The sequence below is a fragment of the Ornithorhynchus anatinus genome, chromosome 5 (genome assembly GCF_004115215.2).
Source record: "Ornithorhynchus anatinus isolate Pmale09 chromosome 5, mOrnAna1.pri.v4, whole genome shotgun sequence".
NCBI classification, from domain to species: Eukaryota; Metazoa; Chordata; class Mammalia; order Monotremata; family Ornithorhynchidae; genus Ornithorhynchus; species Ornithorhynchus anatinus.
This window is the reverse complement of record NC_041732.1, coordinates 17,476,543-17,494,332: the sequence shown is the minus strand read 5'-3', so window position 1 is coordinate 17,494,332 and position 17,790 is coordinate 17,476,543. Positions and strand designations below refer to the sequence as shown.

General features: G+C 49.8%; 1 protein-coding gene and 1 non-coding gene across 5 annotated transcripts in view; both read left to right on the top strand.

The window, feature by feature from the left end:
* TM6SF1 (transmembrane 6 superfamily member 1) overlaps positions 1 to 17,790 on the top strand; it is a 32,990-nt gene continuing 15,200 nt past the window's right edge. For 3 of the 4 annotated variants that reach the window (XM_029066870.2, XM_029066871.2, XM_029066869.2), the window contains exons 1-2: positions 1 to 173; positions 13,768 to 13,871. In XM_029066870.2, the coding sequence (XP_028922703.1) occupies positions 79 to 173; positions 13,768 to 13,871 (199 nt within the window). In that variant the 5' untranslated portion in view covers positions 1 to 78. The remainder of the gene's footprint in view (positions 174 to 13,767; positions 13,872 to 17,790) is intronic. The other variant, XM_029066873.1, reaches the window with a different exon arrangement.
* Positions 8,823 to 8,958, top strand: LOC114812712. Its single transcript, XR_003760363.1, has one exon. It is a non-coding gene; the product is annotated as a small nucleolar RNA SNORA7 (small nucleolar RNA).

Below are 17,790 nucleotides of genomic sequence, written 5' to 3'. Positions count from 1 at the left end.
CCGGAGCCGGAGCCGGTGGGGCGGCCGTGCTGTAGCCAGGCCGGTGCGCGCTGCGGTGAGGGCTCCCGGGGCCCGGCGATGAGCGCGTCTGCGGCCACGGGGGTGTTCGTGCTGTCCCTCTCCGCCATCCCGGTCACCTACCTGTTCAACCAGCTCGCCGCCCAGCAGCACAGGTGAGCCGGGCCGGGGGGAGGGGCCCGCCCCCAGAGCGGGAGCCCCCGGGCCAGGGGTCTTCAAAGCAGGAACCTCTAGAGCAGGAGCCCTGTTAGCAGGCGGCCTTAAAGCAAGGAGCCCTTGTAGCAGGAGTCTTTAGAGTGGGAACCCGTATAGCAGGAGCCCTTAGAGTGGGAATCCTTATAGCAGGAGCCCTTGGAGTGCAGACCCTTATAGCAGGACCCCTGTAGCAGGAGCCCTTAGAGTGGGAACCCCTATAGCCGGACTCCCTGTAGCAGGAGCCCTTCGAGTGGGAAGCAAAATAGCAGGAGCCCTTAGAATGCAAACCCTTATAGCAGGAGCCCCTGTACCCTGAGCCCTTAGAGTGGGAACCAGCAGGACCCCCTGTAGCAGGAGCCCTTAGAGTGGGAATCCTTATAGTGGGAGCCCTTAGAGTGCAAACCCTTATAGTAGGAGCCCCTGAAGCCAGAGCCCTTTGAGTGGGAACCCCTATAGCAGGACCCCCTGTAGCAGGAACCCTTAGAGTGGGAACTCTTATAGCAGGACTCCCCGTAGCAGGAGCCCTTAGAGTGGGAACCCTTATAGCAGGACTCCCTGTAGCAGGAGCCCTTAGAGTGGGAACCCCTATAGCAGGACTCCCTATAGCAGGAGCCCTTAGAGTGGGAACCCCTATAGCAGAAGCCCTTAGAGTGGGCATCCTTGTAGCAGGAGCCCTTAGAGTGCAAACCCTTATAGCAGGAGCCCCTGTAGCAGGAGCCCTGAGAGTGGGAATCCTTATAGCAGGAGCCCTTAGAGTGCAAACCCTTATAGCAGGACCCTCTGTAGTAGGAGCCCTTAGAGTGGGAACCCTTATAGCAGGACCCCCTGTAGCAGGAGACCTTAGAGTGGGACCCCTTATAGCAGGCCCCCCTGTAGCAGGAGTCCTTAGAGTGGGAACCCTTATAGCAGGAGCCCCTGTAGCAGGAGCCCGTAGAGCAGGACCCTCGGCTGGGAGGGGGCCGGGGCATTGGGTGGCAGGGCTGGGTTTCAGGGCTCGGGTTGGGGACCAGGTTGGGGCTGGGGTCAGGAGGCTGGGATTCAGGTTCTGGGCCGGGGCAGAGATAATAAAAATAATAAAAAATAATGATGGTGTTTGTTAAGCTCTTACTATGTGTCAGGCACTGTTCTAAGTGCTAAGGTAGATACCAGCTAATAACAATAATAATAATTGTGGTATCTGTTAAGCGCTTACTATGTGCCGGGCCCTATACTTAGTGCTGCGGGTCAGGAGTGATGCAAGCTAATCAGATTGGACATAGTCCCTGTTCCACATGGGGTTCTCAGTCTTCAGCCCCATTTTGCAGATAAGGGAACTGAGGCCCAGAGAAGTGAAGTGACTTGCCCGGGGTCTCACCTAGCAGACAAGTGGCGGAGCCAGGATGAGAAGCCAGATCCTTCTGCCTCCCAGGCCCGGGCTGTAGCCACTAGGTCACGCTGCTGGGGTCAGGGGGACAGGGCCGGGGGCCGGGTCTCAGCTAGGGAATGGGGTCTCGGGGGCAGGGATTGGAGTCGGGGGCTGGGAGCTGAGGCTAGGTCTCCTGGTCCAGGTCAGGGGCTGGGGGCTGGAGTCGGGCTGGGTGTTGGGATTGGGGGCCTGGGGCTGGATCTCCTGGTCTGGGTCAGGGGCTGGGGGCTGGAGTTTGGGTCTGGGGGCTGGGTCTCCTGGTCTTCGTCAGGGGCTGGGGGACTGGGTGTCCTAATCCAGATCAGGGGCTAGGGGCTGGGTCTCCTGCTCTTGGATAGGGGATAGGGACTGGGGTTAGGGTCCGGCGGCTGGGCCTGTTGGTCCAGGTCAGTGACTGGAGACCGGGGCTGGGGGCTTGGTCTCGTGTTCTGGGTTGGGGGCTGGGGACTTGGTCTCCTAGTCCAGGTCAGGAGCTGAGGGCTGGGTCTCCTGCTCTGGGTTGGGGAATTCATTCAATAGTATTTATTGAGCGCTTACTATGTGCAGAGCACTGTACTAAGCGCTTGGGATGAATAAGTCGGCAACAGATAGAGACAGTCCCTGCCGTTTGACGGGCTTACAGTCTAATCGGGGGAGTTGGACAGGGGGCTGGAGTTAGGGGCCAGGGGCTGGATCTCCTAGTCCGGGGCCGGGGGCCGGGGGCTGGGACTGGGGGCCGGTGGCCGGGCTCGGGGGCCAGGTCTCAGGTCCCAGCCTTGTCCCGGAGCCGGGTGGGTGGGTCTCCATGTCCGGGCTGGGTCCGGACGCCGGGCCAGGCAGTCGACGAGGAAATGGAAAAATTAGCGGGCGGTTGGTTCGTGCCAGCAGGCAGTTGCTTTTAGAATGGAGGAAGCGATCTGCGGTATTTCTTCATAAGCTGTACCGCTACAGAGGAAATTGCATAAGTTTGCAAACCTTTTCTTTTTATGGTATTTAAGTGCTTACTATATGCCAAGTGCTGTACTAAGCACTTGGGGTCGATACAGGTTAATCACATTGGACATAATCCCTGTCCCACAAGGGTCTTACAGTGTATTATTATGTAGTAATCATAATAATTATTGTGGTATTTGTTAAGCTCTCACTCTCTGTCAGGCACTGTTCTTAGTGCTGGGGTAGATACAAGCTAATCAGGTTGGACACAGTCCTTGTCCCACATGGGGCTCATTATTTGATAGATGAGGTAACTGAGGCACAGAGAAGTGAAGTGGCTTGCCCAAGGTCACACAGCAGACAAGTGGCAGAGCTGGGATTAGAACCCAGGTCCTCTGACTCCCAGGCCCGGGCTCTATTCACTACACCATGCTGCTTCTCATAGTGTAGAAGAAGGTTGGACACAATTCCTGCCCTACATGGGGATTGAAGTTTATTATTTTTTAGTAATAATAATATTTATTGTGGTATTTGTTAAGCACTTACTATGTGTCAGGTACTGTTCTAAGCACTGGGGTAGACAAACGGTAACCAGGTTGGACACAGTCCCTGTCCCACATGGGACTCAGTCTTAATCCCCATTTGACAGATGAGGGAACTGAGACCCAGAGAAGCATAGTGACTTGCTGAAGTCCACAGAACCAGACGAGTGGCGGAGCCGGAATTAGAATCCAGGACCTTCCGACTCCCAGGGCCGGTCTCTATCCACTGGACCATACTGCTTCTTTTTAGGCACAAGTGGAATTTAAAAATGGGATTTTAATGGTATTCTAGACTGTGAACTGGTTGTGGACAGAGAATGTGTCTGATGTTATATTTTATTCTCCCAAGCGATTAATAAGTAATAATAAAAGATTCTGCAAATGGACCCTTCAGTATCTTGGGGAAAGTTCAGCTGCTAGACTGTAAGCTCTTTACGGGCAGGGAGCGTGTCTGCTAATTCTCCCAAGCGCTTAGTAGAGTGCTCTGCACATAGCAATGACATTGGTTGAGCACTTACTATGTGCCAGGCACTGTACTAAGCACTGGGATAGACTGTTCTTTCTGGGCTGTTTTGTCTCTAGGCCTGCTCGATCATCCCCTAACCATCTTGTTTATTTGAACAAGAGACGCTCCAGTGACTAGAGTCGCCAGGAGTGGTCCGATACCAAGGGATGGAACGTGACAGGCCTTTAGGCCTGGACTCCATTTTGTCTGGCCAAGCCACCATTTCCTCAAAGCGGGCACCTCACGGATCGTCTCCTCCTCCGTTTCCCGTCCAGATGTCTGCCATGTTGAGAAGTTTGGTTTGTCAAGGTCTTGAAAGGGGATGAAGACAGATCCTTATAATGGAGAGAATCAGACAGGGCTTGGAATTTACTGTTGTTTGTCTTAAGGTATATATTCCCAAGTGCTCAGTACAGTGCTCTGCACACAGTAAATGTACAGTTTAATGAATGAACAGTGTATTGCGCTCCTTGATCACACATGAAGCTAGGATGTTGTACTAACTGTACATAAAGAACCTCTGATTGCTTGAAGTTGTGCTGGCCTTGACTTTACTTCTCTGGGCCTCCGCTACCTCATCTGTAAAATCGGATTTAAGACTGTGAGCTCCTTGTGGGCTATGGACTGTGTCCAATTTGATTATCTTGTATCAATCCCAGTGCTTAGTACAGCGTCTGGCACAAAGTAAACACTGTAACAAATGCCATTAAAAAAAAAAAGTGGTAGATTTAGAATCCAGGTTTCCTGTCTCCCAGGCCTGGGCTCTTTCTACTAGGCCATGTTGCTTCATGGCTGTGACTTACCCAAATGTTGTGCCCAAGGTGATTTCTCCACATTTCCTCACATTTCAACGACTAAGAAGGGCTTTCTCCTTCACGACGCAAGCAATAGCGATTTTAACAGTCTGTGTCCAATTCATTTATTCAATAATATTTATTGAGCACTTACTCTGTGCAGAGCACTGTGCTAAGCACTTGGAATGTACAATTCGGCAACAGATAGAGACAGTCCCTACCCAGTGATGGGCTCACAGTCTAATCACCTGTGGCACTCAATTATTCCCATACATGATCTCATTTATTTTCCTGGGTTTTTAATTTAATGATGAACACTAAAGGATATAGAGAGGATCAGGAATGATCTTCATTTTCCACATGAGGAAACTGAGTCCCAAGAGGGTAAGTGAGTCCCACTCTGTGTTGAGGATGATTCCATCTGCTCTCTTTGGCGGGTTTGTAGTGGTGGGTTCTTATGAGACCCCAGACCTTCCTTAGAGATGAATAAAAATCCTCAGTGTTTCAGTGTAGATTGTAAACGACAGTCTACGCTTAGAATCTAAACCATAAGCTCCTTGTGGGCAGGGCACGTGTCTACCAACTCTGTTCTATTGTCCTCTCCCAAGTGCTTAGTAATAATAATAATTATGGTATTTGTTAAGTGCTTACTATGTGCCAAGCACTGTTCTAGGCACTGGGGTAGATACAGGGTAATCAGGTTGTCCCACGTGGGGCTCAAACTTTTAATCCCCATTTTACAGATGAGGTAACTGAGGAGAAGTTAAGAAGTTACAGAGAAGTTAAGTGACTTGCCCAAGGTCACACAGCAGGCCAGTGGCGGATGCGGGATTAGAACCCACATCTTCTTACTCCCAAGCCCGGGCTCTTTCCACTAAACCATGCTGCTTCTCAGACACATTCTAAGAAGTAGTATGCACGCAGTAAACACTCAATAAATACGATTGATTGATTGATTGATTGATTTGCTGAGAGCCCCATGAGAGACTGAGTCCAACCTGATGAGCTTGTATCCACCCCAGTGCTTAGTACAGTGCCTGGCATATAGGAAGTGGTCAACAAATGCCATAAAAGAAATGCCAATGCAAGAGTGAGTAGTGGGGTGAAGGAGCGGATATGCTAGGAATCATCAAAACCATCTTCTGCCACCCAAGAGAGAGGCATCTCAACAATGCCAACTCACAGACCGTAGCCTCACCCAACGGCTGGAAGGAGTCGAGGGATTCATTCATTCAATGGTATTTATTGAGCGCTTACTGTGTGCAGAGCTCTGTACTCAGCGCTTGGGAGAGTGCAACAGAACGATAAACCGACACATTCCCTGCCCACAGTCAGCTTACAGTCTAGAGGGGGAGTCAGACGTGAATAGAAATAAATAAATGACAGATATGGGGCTGGGAGGGGGGATGAATAAAGGGAGCAAGTTCGGGCGACGCAGAAGGGAGTGGGAGAAAAGAAAGGAGGGCTTAGGGAGACCTTAATAGGTGGGGAGAGAGGCGGAGGGGGATGGGGCTTTAAAGGGGGCATCTCAAGTTTGGACAAATGGTGAGAAGATTTTGGGGGGGAGAAAAAAAAGACATGAAATGGGGAGGAAATTCTTATGGCATCAACTCGAGTCGCCTGGTGGTTACAGAAATGGGGGAAATGGCTGATGAAACATAAAGAAAGCTTCTTTCACATGGTGAGATTTTAAATGGAGAAAAGCAGAGTGGCCTAGTGGATAAAAGCCCAGGCCTGGGAGTCAGAAGGACCTGGGTTCTAATTCCGGATCCGCCACATGTCTGCAGCCTGACCTTGGGCAAGTCACTTCATTTCTCTGGGCCTCGGTTCCCTCATCTGGAAAACGAAGACCGTGAGCCCTTTGGGGACAGGGATTGGGTCCGACCTGATTGTCCAACCCCCCCTTCAAGGCTGTAAGCTTGCCGTGGGCAGGGAATGGGGCTACCAATCTTGTTATATTGTAGTCAGTCAGTCGTATTTATTGAGCACTTACTGTGTATAGAGCACTGTACTGAGCGCTTGGGAGAGTACAAGACAGAGCAGACACATTCCCTGCCCACAGTGAGTCTAGAGGGGGAGAGAGACGTGAATAGAAATAAATAAATGACAGCTATGGACAGAAGTGTTGTGGAGCTGGGAGAGGGGATGAATAAAGGGAGCCAGTCAGGGCAACATAGAAGGAGTTTACAGTCTAGAGAGGGAGGCAGCCATTAATAGAAATACACTGCAATGATTATGATGGTATTTGTTAAGCGCTTCCTATGTGAGGGCACTGTTCATTCAATCATATTTATTGAGCGCTTACTGTGTGCAGAGCACTGTACTAAGCGCTTGGAGAGTACAATTCGGCAACAGATAGAGACAATCCCTACCCACCAACGGGCTCACAGTCTAGAAGGGGGAGACAGGCAACAAAACAAAACAAAACCTCATCTGTACAATGGGGATTAAGACTGTGAGCCCCAAGTGGGACATGCAATGTGACCAGATTGGCATTTATCTAATCCCGGTTCCATCATTTGCTGTGTTTGACCTTGGGCAAATCACTTATTTTCTCTGTGCCTAGGTTACCTCATCTGTAAAATGAGGATGAAGACTGTGAGCCCTGTGTTGGACAGGGACTGTGACCAACCTGATTAGCTTCTATCTACCCCAGCGCTTAGTACAGCGGAGAAGCAGCATGGCTCAGTGGAAAGAGCCCGGGCTTGGGAGTCAGAGGTCATGGGTTCGAATCCAAGCTCTGCCACTTGTCAGCTGTTGTGACTGTGAGCAAGTCACTTCACTTCTCTATGCCTCAGTTACCTCATCTGTAAAATGGGGATTAACTGTCTCACTTGGAACAACCTGATGACCCTGTATCTGCCCCACCGCTTAGAACAGTGCTTTGCACAGAGTAAGCGCTTAACAAATACCAACATTATTATTATTACAGTGCCTGGCACATAGTACACTGTTCTAAGCACTGGGGAAGATACAAGCTAATTAGGTTGGACACAGTCCTTGTCCCACATAGGGCTAACAGTCTTAATCCCCATTTTACAGATGAGGGAATTGAGGCCCGGAGAAGTGAAGTGACCTGCCTAAAGTCACATAGCAGACGAGTGGCGAAGCCGGAATTAGAACCCAGGTCCTTCCAACTCTCAGGACCGGACTCTGTCTGCTAGGCCACACTGCTCTTCTAGGCCCCAAGCACTTAGTATAGTGCTCTGCACACAGTAAGCCTTCAGGAAATACCTGATTGATTGATTGACACCAGAGGAGTCAAGGTGATTGATATTTACCTCAGCCAATAGGACAGTGCTTGACACAGAGTGAGCACTTTAACAAATACCATTATTATTATTACTATTATTATTACTATTATTATCATGACTCCTCCTCCAGGCTTCTGAACGAGTCTCGGTTTCCAACTCAGATGATCTCTGGAGTGTTTGGACGGTTGTTGTTAAGTGTATTTGTTAACGCTTACTATGTGCTTAACGCTTACTATGTGCCAGGCACTGTACTGAGTGCCGGAAAGTAGGCTGTCGTCGCTGGCCTGAGGCAGTGAGGCAGGATGGGGGCTGGTCTGACCTCGGGAACCCTGAAGATCCCACTCTCCTGGGAACTCTGGCCCACTTTTGTAGAAAAAATTTATATTTGTTAAGCGCTTACTATGTGCTGAGCACTGCACAAAGCACTGGGGAAGATACATGCTTGTCAGGTTGGACACAATCCCTGTCCCTTATGGGGCTCACAGTCTTGATCCCCCATTTTGGAACTGAGGCCCAGAGGAGTCAAGGACTTGTCCAAGGTCACGCAACAGACATGTGGAGGAGCTGGAATTAGAACCCAGGTCCTTCTGGGTCTGCTAGACCACACTGCTTCTCTTGGGCCTCTGCTAGTACCCACACCTGCTCCAGCAGGCAGTGGGCCTCCCGTCTTGGGAGAACAAAGTTGAGCAAAATAAAACCGAGGTTTTGTGGTGGAAGGGGCCTGTCCCTTTTCCCCCTGGGATGGTGCCCAGAGCAAGTTTGTTTTTTTTTTAAGGTATTTGTTAAGCGCCTACTATTAAGCGCTGGAGCAGATACAAGCTAGTCAGGTTGGACACGGTCCCTGTCCCACATGGGACTCACAGTCTTCACCCCCCTTTTACAGATGAGGTCACCAAGGCCCAGAGAAGTGAAATGACTTGACCCAGGTCACCCAGCAGACGAGTGACGGAGCCGGGATTATGAACCCGGGTCCCTCTGACTCACAGGCCCGGACTCTAGCCACTAGGCCATGTTCTTTTCCAAGCGAGAGGAGGAAAAAGCAGGTGGGACCAGAGAATTTCCAAACCGACTAACCCGGCCCTGCAGAATTATCCGGGAATACTGCCCCTGCTATCCTCTCCTGGGAAACTAGTGGCCAAATGGAAGGAGAGTGTTTTTATCATCCAGGATAATAATAATATTTTTTAAGCACTTACTCCCCTCTCAGAATGGCACCTGGAGAGTTTCCAGGACTCTACCAGTCTGCTACGGCAGGAAGAGTCAAGCAGAGGCCTACCCGTTCCATTCCTAGTTCGGGCAGTGGCTAGCGAGTGGAAGGCCATCTGCTACAAGTCACCACTCACTTGTGCTGTGAAGCAGCGGCACGGGAGAGAGTCCAGGGCGGTGACTCAAGTTGACTGTACGGAAGAAGGCAATGGTAAACCACTTCCGGATTTTGACCAAGAAAACCTATGGTTACGCTACCAGAATGATTGCGGAAGGAGAATGGGGTGTTCTGAGAGAGATATGTCCATCGAGTCGCTATGGGTTGGAGACTACTCTTCAGCATAAGACAAGAGGAGCACTTACTATGTGTCAAGCACTATATTGCTACTAATATCTGTAAAAGGGGAATGAAGACTGTGAGCCTCACGTGGGACAACCTCATTACCCTGTGTCTACCCCAGTGCTTAGAACAGTGCTCTGCACATAGTAAGCGCTTAACAAATACCAACAGTATCATTATTATTATTATTAATAATAATAATGATGGCATTTTTTAGGCGCTTACTAGGTGCCAAGAGGCCTTTCCTGACTAAGCCCCGCCTTCGTTCCTCTTCTCCCGCTCCCTTCTATGTCACCCTGACTTGCTCTCTTTGCTCATCCCCCCATCCCAACCCCACAGCACTTACGTCCATAATGGTAATTTATTTATTTCTATTAATGTCTGTCTCCCCACCTCTAGCTCTAAGCTCGTTGTGGGCAGGGAGTGTGTCTGTTTGTTTTTGTCATGTACTCTCCCAAGCGCTTACTACTGTGTTCTGCACACAGTAAGCGCTCAGTAAATACAATCGATTGAATGAATGAATATGTCAGGCACTGTACTAAGCACTGCCATAGATAATAATATAATAATGTTGGTATTTGTAAAGCACTTACTATGTGCAGAGCACTGTTCTAAGCGCTGGGGTAGACACAGGAGAATCAGGTGGTCCCACGTGAGGCTCACAATTAATATCCATTTTCCAGATGAGGTAACTGAGGCACTGAGAAGTTAAGTGACTTGCCCACAGTCACACAGCTGACAAGTGGCAGAGCTGGGATTCGAACCCATGACCTCTGACTCCCAAGCCTGGGTTCTTTCCACTGAGCCATGGTACAAACTAATAGTAATAATGATGGTGGTATTTGTTAAGCACTTACTATGTGTCAGGCACTGTACTAAGCGCTGGGGTGGATCCAAGCAAATCAGCTGTCCTATGTGGGGCTAGCAGTCTCAATCCCCTTTTTCCGGGTAAGGTAACCGAGGCCCAGAGAAGTGAAGCGACTTGCCCCAGGTCACACAGCAGACAAGTGGCGGAGCTGGGATTGGAACCCAGGTCCTGTGCCTCCCAGGCCCCGGCTCTTTCCACTAGGCCCCGCTGCATCTAACCTTGTCGTACGTCGCGCATTTAAACAGCTTCATCGGATGAGTTCCCGCTGTCTCTTGCTCTTTCAGATGCACGGTCTCTTCCTGACCTTTGTTGCGGCTCATTTTCTATTTTAGGCTTCGCCTACCCTGGGGATACCATGCAGTGAAAAGGATGTCTAATGGGAACCGTCCTTATTTTTCCCTCTTTCAAACTCTGAGGAATTTAAAGACGAGGGAGCAGGTTTAATCTCTTCTAATAAAATACTATAACATTGACCTGGATCCTATTTTAGGTAGCATTCTTGGTTAGGGTAAAACGTGGCGACTTCATTCTAAACTCTCCTAAGCAGGCCGGCCCCTCAATTTGGAGTGCGGATGATGAAGCCCCTTAGTAATTCATGTCTTTTGGGGTTCGGTTAATAAAGCCCCATAGTAATTCATGGTGGGTTTTTAAAAAAGTGATATTTAAGTGCTTACTGTGTGCCAGGCACTGTACTAAGCACTGGGGTAGCTACAAGTTAATCAGATTGGACACAGTCCATGTCCCACATAAGGCTCACCGTCTTAATCCCTGTTTTACAGGTGAGATCCCTGAGGCACAGTGAAGTGACTTGCCCAAGGTCACACAACAGAAAGAGGCAGGGCTGGGATTAGAACCCAGGTGGTGTGACATCCAGGCCCGGGCTCTAGCGGCGAGGCCACACTGCTTCTCTGTTTTCAAGCATCTAAAAGGAAGTGAAAGGGAGGACGTGAAGACAAGGACTGTACTTTGGAACTCTAGACTGGAAGCTCGTTGTGAGTAGGGAGTGTGTTTACTGTCCTATCGTGCTCTCCCAAGCGCTTAGTACAGTGCTTTGCACACAGTAAGCGCTCAAATACGATCGAATGAAGGAACGAACCCCCTCTTACCTTCTAAAAACACTCGCTCCTGTTCAGCTCTCCACCTTCGCCTACCTCTTCCTTCCTCATAGACGTGAGAATCAAATAAGATGATTGATTAGAGACCATATTGGAAAAATGAAAAATAAAAGCTACACATTCCTCAATGCTAATGGGGTCTAGGTATATATTTATGGATGAGAGATCTGCAGTGAGATACTAGGAAATGTTAGAAGAGTTGGCATCTGTTGTTTTTTGTTTGCTCTAAATGGTCTCTCTGGATTCATTCATTTATCCAGTCGTATTTATGGAGTGCTTACTGTGTGCAGAGCACTGTACTAAGAGCTTTGGAGAGTCCAATATAACAATAAACACATATTCTGGGGCCAGATTAATGCAGGGGTTTTAGGGATTTCAGCACAGACCCCTTGCATCTTGGAGGCTCCCTCCACACCTACCCCAGCTATGCCAAAAAATATGATTACCCTACTTTAGGACATAATTTTTATTACATTAAAACACAGGCGGGGCCATTCAGAGGTGGAGGCAATTATATGGGGGGGTGTGTATATGTTTGTCTGTACTCCCTTTTCATATAAATGGGTGGGTGTTTTTTCTTTTCATGGTATTTGTTAAGCTCTTATAATGTGCCAGGCACTGTACTAAACCCTAGGGTAGATCCAAGTCAATCAGGTCAGTCTCATGGGCCTCACAGTTTTAATCCCTGTTTTACAGATGAGGGAATTAAGGCCCCAGAGAAGCGGACAAGCGGCAGAGCCGGGATTAGAACCCAGGGCCTTCTGACTCCCAGACCCGGGCTCTGTCCACTACGTCATGCTGCTCCCGGCCTTAATCCCCGTTTTACAGATGAGGGAACTGAGGCCCCAGAGAAGCAAAGGGACTTGCCCCAGGTCACCCAGCAGACAAGCTGTGGAGCCGGAATTAGAACCCAGGTCCTTCTGACTCCCAGGCCGGGTCTCTAACCATTAAGCCACACCGTTGGCTCAGGGCACGGCTTTGCTCATGAGGAAGTACAGAAACTCTGCCTCCTCAAATCCTCTCCCCCTATCCTTCCCACATCCTCTAGTCTGGTCCTCACACCCTTGAATCTGGGTCTGATTTGGAGATCCGCTTCCCTTCTCTCATTGCCAGCTACGCTCCTGGACAAAATTCATTCATTCGGTTGTATTTATTTGGTGCGTACTGTGTGCAGAGCACTGGACTAAGTGCTTGGGAGAGGACAATGCAACAAGAAACGGACACATTCCCTGCCCACAACGAGCTTACAGTCTAGAGGGGGAGACAGACATTAATAGAAATCAATTAATGATGGATACGGACGTAAGTGCTGTGGGGCCAGGAGGGGGGATGAATAAAGGGAACAAGTCAGGGCGACGCAGAAGGGAGTGGGAGAAGAGGAAAGGAGGCTTAGTCAGGGAAGCCCTCTTGGAAGAGATGGGCCTTTGATAAGGCTCTGAAGGGGGGGAGGGAGAGTCATTGTCTGTGGGATATGAGGAGGGAGGGCGTTCCAGGCCGGAGGCGGGACGTGGATGAGGGGTCGATGGTGAAATAGATGAGATGGAGGCACAATGAGAAGGTTGGCATTAGAGGAGCGAAGCTTGTGGGCTGGGTTGGAGTGGGAGAGTAATGAGAGTAGGAGGGTGTGAGGGGATTGAGGGCTTTAAAGCTGAAGGTGAGGCGTTTTCTGTTTGTTGTGGAGATGGATGGGCAACCCCTGGAGGGTCTTGAGGAGTGGGGAAACATGGCCTGAACGTTTTTGTAGAAAAATGATCCGGGTAGCAGAGTGAAATGTGGACTGGAGTGGGGAGAGACAGGATGCTGGGCCAGGAGGCTTATACAGTCATCAAAGTGGGATAGGATGAGTGATCGGATTAATATGGTAGCCCACACACTCCACTCCTCTAGCACCGGTTTACTCACTGTGCCCCCCTCTCACCGCTGACCCCTTTCCCACATCCTTCTCGCAGCCTGGTCTCCTTCCCCCTCCATAGATACTGGCTCACCACTCTCCCCACCTTCAAAGGTCACACCTCCTCCGAGAGGCCTTCCCCGATTAAGTCCTTTTTTCCCCAGCTCGCTGTCCCTTCTGCGTTGATTATGCATTTGGACAGTTGATATTCACCCCGACTACCAACCCCACAGCACTAAAGTACATCCCTTTGAATGATATATTTTACATTATTTCTTTATATTAATGTCTGCCTCCCCCGCCCCCCCTAGACTGTAAGCTCGTTTTTGGCAGGGAATTTGCTCATTCTGTTGTATTGGACTCGCCCTACTCCTTAATACAGTGCTCTGCACATAGGAAGTGCTCAGTAAATAACACTGATTGATTCTTTCTCCTCCCCAGTCACAATCAATGGTATCTACTGAGCGCTTACTATGTGCAGAGCCCTGTGCTGAGCCCTTGGGAGAGGACAACCCAACAGAATCAGCAGTCACATTCCCTGTCCATAACGAGCTACCAGGCAACTCCTGTCTCCTCCCCAGCTGTAGACCACAGTTAGCAGACTTTGAACTCCCCGCAGCTACCAGGGCTTATTATGGTAGGGGGCTCAATCCCCCTTAGTGGAAGGAGGCTCCCAGATCCAGGCCCCCAGACCCACACCTGTCTGGTCTCTCTCTCTGCAGCCCCTGGACGATTGTAGCCGTTGGAATTCTGGTTCTGCTTTTGGTGGCCCTGTTGGCTCGCCTCCTCGTCAAAAGGAAGCCCCCCAGAGACCCCCTGTTTTATGGTGGGTATCGGAGTGGCAGGAAATGGGGCGGCGTTTCCTTCTTGGGTTTGCTGAAGTTTGTTTTGTTTCTTGTGGGATTTGTTAAGCGCCTACTATGTGCTGGCCACTGTACTAAGCGCCGGGATAGATTCAAGATAATCAGGTGGGACGCAGACCCTGTGCTACATGGGGCTCCTGGTCTCGATCCCCATTTTACAGATGAGGGGACTGAAGCCCAGAGAAGTGAATTGATTTGCCCAAGGTCACACAGCAGACAAAGGGTGGAGTTGGGATGAAAACTAGGGTCTTTTAGACACCCAGGCCCGTGCTTTACCCACTCAACAGTGCATCCTCTCTTCCGAGGCCCTTCTGTGCTGGTGGGCTGAAAAATGGTGTAATAATAATAATAATAATAATAGTGATATTTGTTTAAGTACTTACTGTGTTCCAAGTACCTTATTAAGTCCTGGGGTGAGTACAAGCTAATCAGATTGGACCCAGTCCCTGTTCCACATGGGGTTCTCAGTCTTAAGCCCCATTTTGCAGATAAGGGAACTGAGGCCCAGAGAAGTGAAGTGACTTGCCCAAGGCCACACAGCAGACAAGTGGCAGAGCCGGGATTAGAACCCATGACGTTCTGACTCCCGGGCCCGGGTTCTAGCCACTAGGCTGTGCTGCTTCTCAGCTCCTGGGCTTGCCCATCCATTCAGAGACATCGTCCCTGACGATGAAGAAGGTTGCCCATTACACTGTGGATATACGGATCTCATCCCTTGTCCTCGTTAAGGACACCAGTCCTGGGGTTGCTTAGTCAATCATCACTCCATCAGTGATATTTATTGAGCACTTAATAATAATAATGTTGGTATTTGTTAAGCGCTTACTATGTGCCGAGCACTGTTCTAAACGTTGGTGTAGATACAGGGTAATCAGGTTGTCCCACTTGGGGCTCACAGTCTTAATCCCCATTTTACAGATGAGGTCACTGAGGCACAGAGAAGTGAAGTGACTTGCCCACAGTCACCCAGCTGACAAGTGGCAGAGCTGGGATTCGAACCCATGACCTCTGACTCCCATTCATTCATTCAGTAGTATTTATTGAGCGCTTACTATGTGCAGAGCACTGTACTAAGCGCTTGGAATGTACAAATCGGCAAGCCCGGGCTCTTTCCACTGAGCCACGCTGCTTCTCTGCTTACCATGTGCACAGCCCTAGACTAAGCACTTGGGAGAGTACAACACAACAGAATTAGCAGATCTGTTCCTTGCCCCCAGTGAGCTTACAGTTTAGAAGGGGAGACAGACGTTAGTAGAAACAAATAAATGACAGATGAGGACATAAGTGCTGTGGGGCCGAGGGAGGGGAGGAATAAAAGGAGCGAGTCAGGGCGACGCAGGAGGGAGTGGGAGAAGAGGAAAGGGGGGGCTTAGTCAGGGATGGCCTCTGGGAGGAGATGGGCCTTCGATAAGGCTTTGAAGGGTGGGGAAGAGTCATTGTCGGATTTGAGGAGGGAGGGCGATCCAGGCCAGCGGAGGGATGTGGGCGAGGGGTCGGTGGCGAGATAGATGAGATGGAGGGACAGTGAGAAGGTTGGCATTAAAGGAGCGAAGTGTGGGCTGGATTGCAGGAGGAGTGTAGCGAGATGAGGTAGGAGGGGGCAAGGAGATTGACTGCTTTAAAGGCAATGGTAAGGAGTAAAGAGACCCCGGTGGTAAGGGTGGCTTGGACAGGGGTTCAAACACCCACTGGCTGCCACTCCCTTCCCTCTGTGCCCCCGAAGGGGTGGAATCTTTTGTCCTTTTCCCTAAACTCCTGAAACATCTCGATCATTGACCAATCTGCGAATCAAATATGAAAATGCCAATCGAATGTCACTCCGGGACCTCCCCAACGTTCCTAGCCCAGGTCAGTCAGTCACTTGTATTTCCTGAGCGCTTCCTGTGTTCAGAGCACTGTACTAAGCGCTTGGGAGAGTACAACACAACAATAAACAGACACATTCACGGCCCACAGTGAGCTAACAGTCTAGAGTACAGTACAATACATGCAGTCTGGTTATGTCCTGAGAATCCTCTGGGTTTGGGTGGCCGGAGAGGTAATAATAATAACCGCTTTACTATGTGCCAGGCACTGTACTAAGTGCTGGGGTAGGTACAAGTCGATTAGGTTGAACACAGTGGTCACTGACCATTAAAAATGGTCCAAATTTTTCTTTTTTTTTTAAAATGGTGTTTATTAAGCACTTACTCTGTGTCAAATGCTGTTCTAAGCACTGGGGTAGATACAAATCAATTATTAATAATCACAATAATGTTGGTATTTAAGCAGTGATTATGTGCCAAGCACTGTTCTAAGCACTGGGGTAGATACAAGGTAATCAGGTTGTCCCACGTGGGGCTCACAGTCTTCACCCCCATTTTACCGATAAGGTAACTGAGGCACAGAGAAATTAAGTGACTTGCCCACGGTCACACAGCTGACAAGCAGCAGAGCGGGATTAGAACCCATGACCTCTGACTCCCAAGCCCAGGTTCTTTCCACTAAGTCCCGCTGCTTCTGAACACAGTCCCTGTCCCACATGGGGTTCACAGTCTAAGCAGGAGGGAGAACAGGAGAACCGAGGCACAGAAAGGTTAGTGACCTACTCAGGGACACACGGCAAGCAGTCGGTAGAGCCGGGATTAGAACCCAGGTCCTCTGACTCCCAGGCCCACGGTCCATCCATTAGGCCATGCTGCTTCTCCCAAGTTTTTCCTTTCTCCGAAGACATGATTCGCTTCATAAGCTCATTGTGGGCAGGGAATGTGTCTGTTTATTGTTATGTTGCCCTCTCCCAAGCACTTAGTCCAGTGCTCTGCGCACAGTAAGCGCTCAATAAATACACTTATTTATTATTTATAATAAATAAATAAATACGATTGAATGATGCATAAATGAATGACTGAAACCAACGTCCTTCCTTTCCTAAGCTGGGGATATCCCCACCCCAGCGTAGAGTCCCATAGACATCTCAACAGGTGGAATTATTTCTCCTAGATAATAAAACTGCCCGAGCCTCCCCAGATGCATTTTTTCCCACCACTTGCTTTCTGCAAAAATGTTCCTTTTGGGTCTCCGCCCGGCTGATATTCCTGCTCTCCTTTGGGCCCCAGGTCCGGAATTTCTGGAGCCAAACCAACTTGGTCTCACAACGGTCTGGATCTTGCATCACCCTCTTAATAATAATGATGGTGTTTAAGCGCTTACTATGTGCCAGCCACTGTATTCGTTCACTCATCCGGTCATATTTATTGAGCGCTTACTGCGTGCAGAGCACTGTACTAAGCGCTTGGAGCGTACAAAGTGGTGGCCACGTTTCCACCACGGACCGTTTTCCCCCGCCACGCGCCGTCCCCCAAGGCCGGCTCCGCTCGCCCCCAACCTCGGGCGCAGCGGGAGCAACGGGACGACGACCCACGAAAAGGGCAAAAATAAAGAAACGCATCCAGGCGCCCGCCTTGCCTGCTCTTGCCCAACTCAAGAAGACTAAGCGCTTCTCACCCGACCGTTCCCTCTGAGCTGTTTCCTCTCTAGGCCCGCTCGGTCGTCTCCTGACCAGCTTGTTTAAGCGAACGGGAATAACTCCGGTGAGTAGAGAGTCGCTAGGAGTGGTGAGATACTGAGGGATGGAACGCGATGGGTCTTTAGGCCTGGACTCCATTTTGTCTGGCCAAGCCACCATTTTCTCAAAGCGGACTTTCATTCATTCAGTAGTATTTATTGAGCGCTTACTAAGTGCAGAGCACTACACAAAGTCCTTGGAAGGGAGAATTGGGCAACAAATAGAGACAATCCCTGCCCAGTGACGGGCTCTAATCGGGGGAGACAGACGGACACGTGTCCTCTCCTCCTCTCTTTCCCGGCTCCAGATGTCTGCCCTGTCGGGGAGCTTGGTATGGA